Source organism: Mya arenaria, chromosome 14 (genome assembly GCF_026914265.1).
Source record: "Mya arenaria isolate MELC-2E11 chromosome 14, ASM2691426v1".
Classification (NCBI taxonomy): Eukaryota; Metazoa; Mollusca; class Bivalvia; order Myida; family Myidae; genus Mya; species Mya arenaria.
This window is the reverse complement of record NC_069135.1, coordinates 17472921-17486354: the sequence shown is the minus strand read 5'-3', so window position 1 is coordinate 17486354 and position 13434 is coordinate 17472921. Positions and strand designations below refer to the sequence as shown.

The 13434-nt window shown below is 37.2% G+C and overlaps 1 protein-coding gene across 2 annotated transcripts in view; it reads left to right on the top strand.

The window, feature by feature from the left end:
• The window catches only part of LOC128217163 (integrator complex subunit 13-like), a 64942-nt gene that overhangs the window by 43753 nt on the left and 7755 nt on the right, over positions 1-13434 (top strand). For both annotated transcript variants that reach the window (XM_052924101.1, XM_052924099.1), the window contains exons 6-9: positions 4975-5194; positions 7388-7472; positions 7995-8087; positions 11923-12012. In XM_052924101.1, coding sequence (XP_052780061.1) covers positions 4975-5194; positions 7388-7472; positions 7995-8087; positions 11923-12012 — 488 coding nt within the window. The remainder of the gene's footprint in view (positions 1-4974; positions 5195-7387; positions 7473-7994; positions 8088-11922; positions 12013-13434) is intronic.

Genomic DNA, 13434 nt, shown 5'->3' with positions numbered 1-13434 from the left:
AAGTGCTGTCAGTGTGCAGTCAATAATCAAGTCTTGTCAGTGTGCAGGCATGAGAATCAAATTCTGTCAGTCTGCAGTCATTCATCAAGTCCTGTCAGTGTGCAGGCAACTGAACAAAATCCTGTTAGTGTGCAGTCAATCACCAAGTCCTGTCAGTGTGCAGGAAACTGTGACAAGTCCTGTCAGTGTGCAGGCAACTGTGACAAATTCTGTCAGTGATTATCCAAGCAACATGTTTGACCAGTATGTTTTTCATTATTCTTTGAGAACAAATATCAAGCTATATTGATAAATATATAGCTTGATAACAAAGGTTTAACTTGTTTACTCAGGTGAGTGATTTTTGGCCATCATGGCCCTCTTGTTGCTTTTGCGACCAATACAATGAATTTACCCTCTGTCTTCTTTTTGCGTGGGAATTGGATTTGGGACCCTCGCCAGCTGCTGTGAACAGAGTTAACTCAGAAACTTGATAAGAATCTCTGTTAAATTAATTTTGTTTATATTTCGCTGTAAATCGGTTATGATGGCTTCAGTAAATTACTGTAATTATTTTTCCTCTGCCTGTTTTGATTTATTTTTCACATCCTTTCCTAGAAAATGTTTGGTAATCTTTAAAACGTTACATGTTGGATGAAGTTAGCATACCACATGAATGCAGTTGCTTTGCCCATGCATTGAAAGAAGGATTTTTGCTCTTGCTCCTGTTGACAATGTTTGTTAATCTCATTACTGAATATTGGCTTTTTTTGATAGAGTATCAACATTGACAAATATATTACACTCAAAAAAGAAAAAGTTACTTTATATTCTTAGATTTTTGGAAAATCACCGAGTGACTGGGGGTCAAACACATTTTGACACACAGAATCATGTCAAAATGCCAACTTCAAATTACAACTTTTACTTCAAATTTACTCCCTTTCTTTTTAAAAAGGATAAAAATAAACAAAAAACTTCCGAGCAAGGAATATTTATTTTGTGCTTATCTCTACTGTAGCACTTCATCAGACACGGAGTTCCACTGTGGGGTTATAAAATCAATAATAACCTACAATTTCTGTCACTCCTGTTCATATTAAAAAGAAACTCAGAGAAACTCAGGGGGATTTGAGCGAGGAAACATGTTACACCCTTTATAAACTATTTTTTTATATGATTATTATCTTCTCTTTTTTTGATTGTCTTATCAAATTTCAATTATTCTATGTGCATCGAGGTAAGAATACCAAAAAAGAGTTAAAATTAAGGATAAATGTACAATCTTTACTGTTATGATATATTATATGTCAATTGTGATTTGCATGGTGGCAGCGATTACTGTACTGTAAGGGAAGTAACACTGGTAATGGTTATGAACATCAATGTTACTTTTTTTATGCCCCCTTTTGAAAAAAGTGGGGTATATTGTTTTGCACATGTCGGTCGGTCGGTCGGTCGGTCTGTCTGTCTGTCGGTCGGTCGGAATACCAAATGGTTTCCGATCAATAACTTGAGAACGCTTTGACCGAGGGACCTCATACTTGGTATGTGTATTGGTCATCACCAGCAGATGAACCCTATTGATTTTGAGGTCAGTGGGTCAAAGGTCAAGGTCAGTGTGACCTTTACATGAAAAACGGTTTCCGATCAATAACTTGAGAACGCTTTGACCCAGGAACCTCATACTTGGTAGGTGTATTGGTCATGACCAGCAGATGAACCCTATTGATTTTGAGGTCAGTGGGTCAAAGGTCAAGGTCAGTGTGACCTTAACATGAAAAACGGTTTCCGATCAATAACTTGAGAACGCTTTGACCCAGGGACCTCATACTAGGTAGGCTTATTGGTCATGACCAGCAGATGAACCCTATTGATTTTGAGGTCAGTGGGTCAAAGGTCAAGGTCAGTGTGACTGTAAGCTGAAAAAAGGTTTTCTGATTGTCCATATTTTATTTAAGTGTCCAAATCCTACTAACAATTTGGCTCCCAAGGGGGCATAAATGTTTCACTAACATCTCTTGTTGCAGCTAGACTTGCTCTTGTATTTTCTATAGTTCATTCCAACTGGTCAGTTTGTCATATTCCCTCTGGGAATTGTAAGAATAAAAATATAAAAAACTTGCATGCATTCATTTATGGGAAATAGTCTTGTAAAAAAGCAGATCATTTTTAACTAGATAGAGCATTGAATTTTGGTCCATATATCAGTAATTCCTGTTTATATAGACAGTAGATACAAGTAGCTGTCTGCTTATTGTCACTGTTGATTCTGCAATGTCTCAAGATAAACATAATTGTTACCTTTGGGAAATAAAGAGTCCCTATTTGGCTTTAAGTTTAAATTTTCCCATACTCCCATTCATGTTTGTGCAGCTCTCCTTCTTTAAAACCTACCAAGCTCAGAAAAAAATAGAAAAAAAGTGCAGTTGAAGTCTAGTACTGTTAGCAAGCCAATAACACTCATTCATTTATTATGCCCCCCTTCAAAGAAGAGGGGTATATTGCTTTGCACATATCAGTCCGTCGGTCAGTTGGTTGGTCCGTCGGTAGACCAAAGCTTGTCAGAGTGATAACTCAACAATTCCTGGACGAATGGTCATCAATCTTGACATGGATGTAGGGCCGGACCAGTAGATGACCCCTATTGATTTAAGGGCTCATCGGGTCAAAAGTCAAGGTCACAGTGACCTTTAATGGTAAAAGAATTTTAAAGCTTGTCCGAGTGATAACTCTACAATGCCTGCACCCATGGCTCTCAAACTTGACTTGGAGGTTGGGCCTGAGCAGTAGATGACCCCTATTGATTTTAGGGGTCATTGGGCCAAAGGTCAAGGTCACTGTGACCTTGAATGATAAAAGGTTGTTAGAGTGATAACTCAACAATACCTGCACACATGGCCCTCAAACTTAACTTGGATGTTGGGCTTGACCAGTAGATGACCCCTATTGATTTTAGGGGTCAAAGTTCAAGGTCACAGTGACCTTGATAGCAGACTCGACAATTCTTGAACCTATGATCATCATACTTGACATGAAGGATGGGCCTGAACAGAAGATGACCCCTATTGACTTTGGGGGTCAACGGGCCAAAGTTCAAGGTCACAGTAACCTTTAATGTAAAAAAGTTAACAAATGCCTGAACCTATGATCATCAAACTTGACATGGAAGTTGGGCTTGACCAGTAGATGACCCTTATTGATTTTAGGAGTCATCCGGTCAAAGGTCAAGGTCACAGTGACCTTTAATGCAAAAATGTTGCTCAAGTGATAACTCGACAATGCCTGCACCCATGGCCCTCAAACTGGACTTGGGGTTGCGTCTGACCTGTAGATGACCCCTTTTGACTTTAGGTCAAGGTCACAGTGATAACTTGACAATGCCTGCACCCATGGCCCTTAAACATGACATTAAGGTTTTTGGTGACCAGCTGATGAGTCATGGAGTCAAAGGTCATGGTCATAACACACTCTATCCTCACACTTTGAATGGTCATAATTTTAAAACTGCCTCGGCACCCAATGTCAGTGAAAAATCAGCTGTCATTTCTGTCCATGCATATTTTATTCAATTGGCCATATAATTGTGACAACATGGCGCTCGGGGTGGGGGGGGGGGGGGGAATTTGTAAAGCTCTTTAAGCCAATCTGTTTCCCATATGGACATTCTTTCTGCCATGAAAGTTGACATCTGGTTAAGACTTTTACTGTCAAAGCCAGGGATATAACATTATGCATTATTCTCTCTTTTATATGAAGAATACAACATAACTGTCATTCAGTTCATTTGCATGAGTTCATTGTCCTGTTACTTCACGATATGTCCCCAATGTCTGAGTTTTCCTGGTTGTTGATGCCACTTGACAATCCTGCCGCTTACATCTCCAAAATTCAACTTTCCCTGGTACATGTAATCCCCAATCTCTCCATGAACCCAGCGTTCCAGTACATTTGTTTGATTTGCTACCGACTCCAGATATAAGTATGGTATATGGGACAGCATCCTTTAATTCAATTATACCTATTTCCTAAGCACATTGTTCTTATTTGCTAAGGAAGTTCATGTATAAATTAATTGTTTATTTAATTTTGAGCTTTTTCTGAAATAGGCTAATATAGTTTTACAATTTTGCATTAATTATGAAATAAATAAATTCCAATAGAAAGGATCATCACAATGTAATGCTGTAAGTAATAAGGGACTTAACCCATGTTTCCATTGCTTACACAAGCCAAACTTGTATTTCAAAGAAAAAACACTTTCACAACTTTTTTGTAGAATTATTAGATGCTATTAAATATAAATATCAGAAAAACTCTTAATAACTTTTTATCCCCCACTGAATCGAAGGTTTCAGGAGGGGGATATTGTTTTGGCGTTGTCCGTCATTCCGTCCTTCCATCCTTCTGGAACCATATCTTGGTAGGCATTGGTTAGAAAATGTTCAAACTTGGTCAGAATGTTCCCCTTGATCAAATCTCGACTACTTGTAAAAGTGGGTCACATGGGGTCAAAAAATAGGTCACTAGGTCAAATCATAGAAAAATCTTTGGAACAAACTAGAGGCATTATACATGGTCAAATATTCATGAAACTTAATCAAAATGTTTTCCCTGATGAACTCTTGGACGTATATAAAATTTGGTCACATATGATCGAAAATGGTCACTAGGTCAAATCTTAGAAAAATCTTGTCAGGAACCATATCATGGTAATGATTGGTCAGATTATGTTTAAACTTGGTCAGGATGTACCCCTTGATGAAGTATGGACCGCTTGTAAAAGTGGGTCACATGGGGTCAATAACTAGGTCACTAACTCAAATCTTAGAAAAATCTTTGGAACACATTAAAGTCATTATGTATGGTCTGATATTCATGAAACGTGATCAGAATGTTTTCCTTGATGAACTCTTTGACATGTTTAAAACTGGATCACAATGATAGTTTTTATAGTCTTATAAATGTATTCTCTCCTACTTTTTGTTCCAACAGTTTGCTACCAGTGACCTTCTGTGACCTTGAGATTGTACATTTGGTTCCTGTTGGAGACACCTCGACGATCAACAAGCAGGCGCCGCACGAGATCTCCCCAATGTTGTCGACCACTGTGCACGTGACTGAATCGGGGCGAGAACAATATTACCGCCTCATCCAGATGGCCTACATTCACTATAACCTGGCATCCACAACAGTGACCGGAATCCCTATGAAGGTGAACAGATAGTTCATATTGTATGATTGCCAAATAGACTTGCTGGACATGGTATTTTTACAATGCATTGTGTTAAATGATTTTTTTATTACCTTAAGAACTGTTTCACAAAATATCTTTCCTTTTTTTTACAAAAAGAGTTTGAACAGAAAATCCTATTCATTATGACTGTTTTAACCTTTACTTATGATTACAATAGTTTACAATAGTTTTTACAATATATTTTATTGTGAAGACAGCTATCAACTGGTATGAATCACACTTACATGGTAAGTAATAAGTCCATTTTGAGGGGGTCTGAGATTTTGCCTCACAGGTTTCATTTCAACATTGGCCTGATCGAATGGAGTGGAGCCAACATTTGGCTGCCCCTGGCCGATTAGTTGACCCATAAAAAGAGCCATTACAACTAGAGCTGGATATAGCAATTTCACCAAAGATGATTTTATCACTAAGTTTTATCTACACTGAAAGACTATTTTAAATGTGGGTGCAGTCAGCATTGATGACCAGAGTTGGGCTCTCACCGGTGTTGTTTATAAATATGGCCAAGACTGGTAGAGACCTTTGACAATGAATGTGCAAGGCCACAAACAAGACATGTTAATACACCATGACATTATTACTCCTGTGTGATGCCATCGGCGCTATAGACGTGAACAGCATCGCTTGCCTCTTCGCGAGCGAATCTATCAAGGCAGTCTCCACACATGTGTAATCCTAACGGGAGCTGTATGTTGTCAACATTTAACACTGAATTTACTTCTGGTGAAGATGAATCTATACTGAAGCATTTATAAAATGTAGATAGATATATTCTGTAGTGAGTACTCGAGGAATGGACTTTGCCGGAGTGCAAGTAGAAATAAACTTGTTATAAATATAGTTACTATGGAATTACTAAGTGGACATCTAAATGACCACTTCATATTATAAATGTTGTTTACAAGTTTATAATTAAACCATGATATAATGCAAAGATATGGGGGCATTGTAAGTATGGCAACAATCTTAAATAAATTATTATTTTAGGTAAAATGTTCTGCGGAAAAATCTGATGGCCCAAAACTTTTCCATACCAAAATAGTTTTATAGAAATACAATCAAATACAATCAATGGCATTGCTTTTGATAAAGGTTATGCGTATCTTGAAAGTGCTTATCATAGAATTATCCGCGGAAGTATATAACGTAAGACACAACAAGTTCATAAAATGCACTCAAAATAACCTTTTATGTGTATAAATTTAGACAATGTAAACAGAGATTTTTTATGCCCCCGAAGGTGGGCATATTAAAATCCCACCGTCTGACCGTCCGTCCGGCTCTGTAACTTTCCCTTGTATGGACAGATTTTAAAATAACTTGCCACATGTGTTCCACTTACCAAGACGACGTGTGGCGTGCAAGACCCGTGTCCCTACCTCAAAGGTCAAGGTCACACTTAGTGTTTATTCACAATGGAGTGCTGCATATAAGGACATAGAGTGTAGGTTGTCGTGTCAGGGCTGTTACTTTCCCTTGTATGGACAGATTTTAAAATCACTTGCTACATATGTTCCACATACGAAGACGACGTGTGCAAGACCCATGTCCCTACCTCTAAGGTGAAAGATACACTAAGTGTTTATTCACAAGGGAATTCTGAATATAAGGACATAACAGTGTAGGTTGTCAAGTATGGGTGGTATTTTTTTATGTTCAGGGGCAATTTAAAATAACTTGCCATATGTATTTGACACGTAAAGGCAAGATCAACTTTTCGTGTACTGACCTTGTTCGTAGGTCAATGTCACATTCGGGGACATTCGTCACATACTGTGACAGCTCTTGTTTTATAATTGTGTGTGTGTACTTTTGTGGAGAAAATTTGCCCTGACACCAGTCTTTGCTTATCTAACCACTCAGACCAATGCATTAAATGTTGAATCATGATGAATTATGATGTAAATCAGAAGACATGCACTTTCAAGGGGCTTTCTCTCTCTCTTTGTATAGTCTTTTTTTACAAAGTAAGTGTAAACTATGAAGTTAAGTTTGATATTGTCAGCATCATGTTGTATATAAGCAGTGTTGTTGATCATGCTCTGTTTCCTCTGTAACTGTCGTGTGTGTTTTAGCTACCAGTAGGCATCTTTTCATGAAATCGTCAAATTACATGCCCTAACCTGATTGTACATCACATGTTTTCAGGAGGAGCAGAATGCCAGTTCGTCAGCCAACTATGATGTGGAACTACTGCACCAGGCTGAGGCTCACCATGAAATACTCAAGTCAGGTGGGGATTTAGTGGTGGAGGCTGGTGGTGGAATGAAGTGGTGGTGACTTTAATAGTGTAATAGTTAACTGGTTGAATTGGAAGTAGGGACTTAGTGCTGGTAATTTGAATGGTATAATAGTGAAATATGTTTGTAGTGTAGGTGACATTAAAGGTGTAATAATGAAGTTTGGGCTCAGCAGGGGTGAGGTGAATTGTTAATTAATTAAAGGTCATGGTGGTGCTGATATTATGGTGTGAAGGTGAAATTTGGGCTTAGTGATTATGACTGTAATGGTGTTATGGCAGAAATTATGGCCCGGTTTTCCACAAGATCTGCAGCATTAATGTGCTTATATATTGTAGAACAAAACTATCATTTTTCAAATACTTTCATCCTTGACTTAGCTGTGTCACTGATAATGAAGTGATGTTACATTACTTAATTAATGTAGTGTAATAGTGTATGATTTGATGTCTCAAATGATGATAACAATGGTTGACAATAATCCACAGAGTTCTCATGTAATTCTTTTATTTCAGGAGGACTGGATGGTCTCATGATATCATCTAAAGAGGGTCTTCCCATCAACACGATAACACTGAAATGGTGCACTCCGAAATCAAGTGTTCTGGGTAAGGCATTGGGTGTTATAAAGGATATAACCATTTAAAATAAATTCCGTCGTAGACAGACTTTTTTCCTTTAAAGATTAGGAATCCTATTGACAGTTCCATTTCTCTTCAGCTTGAAAATTGGTCAAACTTTGCCTCAAAATACTAAAGCTTAATTTCATCTGTGTTCCTTTCAGAAATATTTTAAATCTAAATCTCTAGAGTCTGTGCACATATTGCATTCTGGATGATAAATATACTCAGAATGGATATTAACAAAATAGATTATGCCCAGTAAAGTAAAAGGTTCAGATCATAATCTTATATCGTTTCTTGATACAAAACAACTGCCATATATTTCTGAGCGAGAGAAGCAAGCCTGCAAAATAAAACAGGAATATGATGTAATGCAACCGGACAGGATACAAGTGAGAAAGACATGATATATCAGCTGGACCATTGATCCATTGAAAATGTTCTGTAGTATTTCTACAATGTAGGACACCTATTTTGATCTTTTTGTATCAGATTGTGACTTTCTACAGAAAAAGGTTAAATGTGTGATAGCGTTGTAAATGTTATCGTTACTGTGTAATTAGTAGGGATGGAAGCGAATATCCGAGTATCTGGATATCCGGATATCACGCAAGTATTCGGATACCAAAATGGGTATTCGAATGTTCGTTAAGAATTAAAATTTCGATGAAATAGCTTAGCAGAGACATAGCAATTGTTATAAAACTTTTCAGATGAAATATTTTAGGTGATCAACAGTGTCTGTCGCGAAGCGGGTATGTTTCACAAATCGTCTGCTAATTGGGTGTTTGCACAAGGCGTGATATTGTGTCCTTGTGCAGCACCCTGTGAAGTTCTATGACCTTGTTTACAATGACAAGTGTTGTCCGTAGGAATTGATTGTCCAATCACAAGATAAGGGTCGTGCAATCAAAGCTATTAATGACCAATCTTATTTTTGATGAATATGCATGAAGAAATTATTGCTATCTGAACAATAAATACAAAAACAAATTTGTTTATCTTTTCACTTTTCAATCAAATTTCCATCATTTTGCATCTTGTAATTGTGTTTTGAATTATTAATCGTTATTTCTGAATCACGACTACGGAAATATGCTTCCAACATTGACTTCAAGTGTTCTCATCTACCGGTCTGGTACTGAGCAAACTTAGAAATCGCCTCAACAGTAACATGGTGGCCACTATCTTGTTTCTGAACAAGAACATGCGTTCGATTAAGTGCGACATCAAATGAAGACTGTTGTAAAGTATTCGAACATTTTGGACTTGAAAGTAGTGTGTGTACAGTGTTTAATTAAATTATCAAATATATAAATGATTTATTTCCTATTTAGTATTTATTCACGTTTTATTTTGTGTAGTGTATTTTATTTTTCATACAATATGTAAACATGTTTAGTTTATTAATAAATAAAAGAAGTACACGCATGTAAATAAAGAAAAATCAGATCGTCTTTTTGTCTTCTTATCTTTTCCACAATTATATCCTTCATTACAAAACACTGCAGAAATTGTAGGTATTGCATTAAATCAAACAATGTACTGTAATGAAATAAAATAACAATCGACTATCAAATAATCAAAGCGTCATTTAACATGAAACCTGCTGATAAATAACAAACTTGAAAGCACGTGGCAGTAACCAAGCAACCACTTCGGCCGAAGTGACTATCAAATTCGCGAGGTGTTTATGTGGTATTCATCATGAGTTTTATGACTTAAAATGAGTTGTTTAGCTTTGATTATAACATTATAAATTATTAAGACTAAGAAAGAATGAATAAAAAAGTGAAATTGCCATATGACGAATTATAAATTAAGTGGACAATTATGTCAAATAACAGAAGGTGGTTGACATATAATAGGAAATTTACTTATTATGAAAACAATTTGATACGATTATCTGGATAGTATTCGAATAATTGATACGAATATCCAGATACCGATTTGGTATCCAGTTTCCATCCCTAGTAATTAGTTGTTCCAGAGGATTTATTCGCATATAATTTTTTTGGCCAAAGGGGGGAGAAGTGGTGGGCGGTTGGGATGGCCTTTCGTTCAAATCCAGGATATTTAGAATTATTTTTTTTGTAAAAATCAAAACGCTTGGGCAGGACAATTTGTCTAGAGTGTTCTAGACATCAAAACTCCTTTGGAGAATATCCGACCAAGTCTATTTCTGTGGTCTAACTGGCATGTCAAACTCCTGACTGTAGGGAATTGCGTGCTGTTTCAAAGTCACCTTTATGCCCACCGACGTTTTCAGTGTAGTGATACATGGCTTGTATTGTGATAACATTTTATTAAGAAAATGAATTCTGATATGCATTGAATTCATAGAAGAAAATCTGCTTCCTGGTTCAGTTTTGGTAAACTTTTATACTCTCAGATATGGCAGTCTTGAAATAAAACTGATCTCAACTTTTCCCCTGTATTGTTTTGGTAACTGGTCAATTGTTGTACATGGATGACCTGAATCTAATATTGTGAATAGTTTAGGTGAATAGATCTAACAGCAATAAATTGAAAAGTTTTATTGAAAAAACAACTTTCTTTACTGTTTATATCAGAGTTGTTAATTAATAAGGTTTGGCTTGGGCATATTGTATCTTAATCTAAGCCAATCATTTTGTCAATGTTGTGGATTGTTTTCAAAGTGCAAAGCCATTGTCAAAATAATGAATATCAGTAGAAGTTAGAATTGACCAACTTACAGGCAAAGTCTAATGCATTAAGCCCATTTGGACCATATACACTACAGTACACTCAACGAGTTAGACCCACTTTCCTCGCTCACTCCGAGGGATAAAGTTGATGATCGAGAATTTCCTCCGAGGGTAAAACTGTTGCCCTCGCTAAAATCCCCCCGAGTGGCTGACTTACCGCCGAGTTTAATATGAACGATAGCGTTGGAAATCGTCCAATTTTATGATTCCGCGGCGGAACTCCGAGTCTAATCAGATAAGCAAGAAATCATTCCTGTTTAGAAGTTATTTATTTTTATGCTTATGCACATTGTTGAGCGTTAAAGATTCTTACATGTACTAACGTTTAATTTGTGTTTGTGTCCGTAAACGCCAATTGATCCGGACCATGACCTTTGACGTCAAGCACGTGATCAATACATTGTAGAATATACTATTTATTATTGGTGGTTAAAAAAAGCTATGACGTTTAATGGAATTTTCCACAGAAAATGAGGCAAGAAGGCCTTCAAAACCATGCGCTGTGAACTTTGAACGCGTGTTTGACCTCCTGATTTTCCGAAAATGTGTAACCTAGCCTTTCTCGGGTGAAATGTGTTTATCAATGTTTTCAGTCATTAGCAAAAACACGTTTATAAGATGCATGTGAAACTAGTGAAATACGACTGCATTCTTGTGGTAAGCTAACTTCATGCAAAACGGAGGAAAAAGAATAATGGCAATATACTGGAGCCGTCGTAATCGGTTGAAAATTTTAATAAAAAATAAAAACTTTAGCGTAGTTTCTTATCAAGTGTCCGCAGAGTTTCACGGAGTTAACCCCTCCGAGGAACGCTGCATCTGTTATTCTTCGGTCGACTGATTACCCTCGGAGGGCCTTAAATTCAAACTCTAAGGAATACGGACAGTCGATAAAATCATTGTGTTGGCCGCGATAACGAAAATCCGCAAAGGGAAACGGAAAGTGGGTCTAACTTGTTGAGTGTACTATACATCAGTACTTTTGAAAGAGAGTAACCAGTGTTTGTCAAATTGATAATCTAGTAATCTGTATGAAACTGTACAAACTTTGTATTTTTTTATAATATTATCTATTTATTTCCATATTCCAGACCTCCCTGCCTGTACAGGCGCATACAGAATCACCCCTGTGGATGTGAATAGTCGCCCCTCCTCATGCCTAACTAACTTCCTTCTTGGTGGTAAGTAACTTGCACCCCACTGCTTAGTGGTAGGTATTTAAGTTTGTTTTTGAATGTGCATCATATTGCTAAGTGGAAGGTTACATTGTATATGCGTCTTGCTTCTTTGTGGTAGGTATCCAGGGTCTTATTGCTTAGTGGTGCATGTAGGTACATGTAACCAGCATCAAACTGTTTAGTGGAAGATTACCAGCATCAAACTGCTTAGTGGTAGGTTACCAGCATCAAACTGCTTAGTGGTAGGTTACTAGCATCAAACTGCTTAGTGGTACGTTACCAGCATCAAACTGCTTAGTGGTAGGTTACCAGCATCAAACTGCTTAGTGGTAGGTTACCAGCATCAAACTGCTTAGTGGTAGGTTACCAGCATCAAACTGCTTAGTGGTAGGTTACCAGCATCAAACTGCTTAGTGGTAGGTTACCAGCATCAAACCGCTTAGTGGTAGGTTACCAGCATCAAACCGCTTAGTGGTAGGTTACCAGCATCAAACCGCTTAGTGGTAGGTTACCAGCATCAAACCGCTTAGTGGAAGGTTACCAGCATCAAACCGCTTAGTGGTAGGTTACCAGCATCAAACCGCTTAGTGGTAGGTTACCAGCATCAAACCGCTTAGTGGTAGGTTACCAGCATCAAACTGCTTAGTGGTAGGTTACCAGCATCAAACCGCTTAGTGGTAGGTTACCAGCATCAAACCGCTTAGTGGTAGGTTACCAGCATCAAACCGCTTAGTGGTAGGTTACCAGCATCATATTCCTTAGTAGAAGGTTATAGGTATGACATCATCCCTATGTCATGAATATGTATTTATATTGTGTTGAAAATTTCTCAATAAAAAATGTTTCTATGAGTAATAGACATGTTTTCACATGCTCAATACACTGCAAATCAAAAAAGTCATTATCCCTGAAACTTTATACCCTGAGAATCTATTCTTGCTTGATTTATCATTTAGAGTAGAGATTAAAGCATTTACTGCTGCTCTAAAGTTAAAAGGTCCTTTTTGAATTACTGTCATGGCAGACTGTGCAAGTGGAGAGATTATTCTTTGGAATAACTTGACCCCCTTTATTATTGGATTAAAATGTTATTCAAAGTTTGAACTTACAAGTATATATATGGTTATCATAGTCTGCATTCGATCAAAATGCCTTTAAATGTTGTCATTAAATGATCACTTCACAATGAATAATAGAGGAAACGACGATGGTGGTGTGTAACCTGTAGATACTTGTAACCTAGCATCATACCGTTTAGTAGTACATACTGCCTTAAAATATGGGGTACTGTGTATTGTGTATTGTTACATTTTCCTCCCTTGGGTAAGAAAAATGCCAAAAGTGGTATCCAAGTTTTTAACATGTTTGGTATGTGAATATTTTACGTTTTACACCTTCAGTTTGTTGGGTAACAGTGAACCCGGA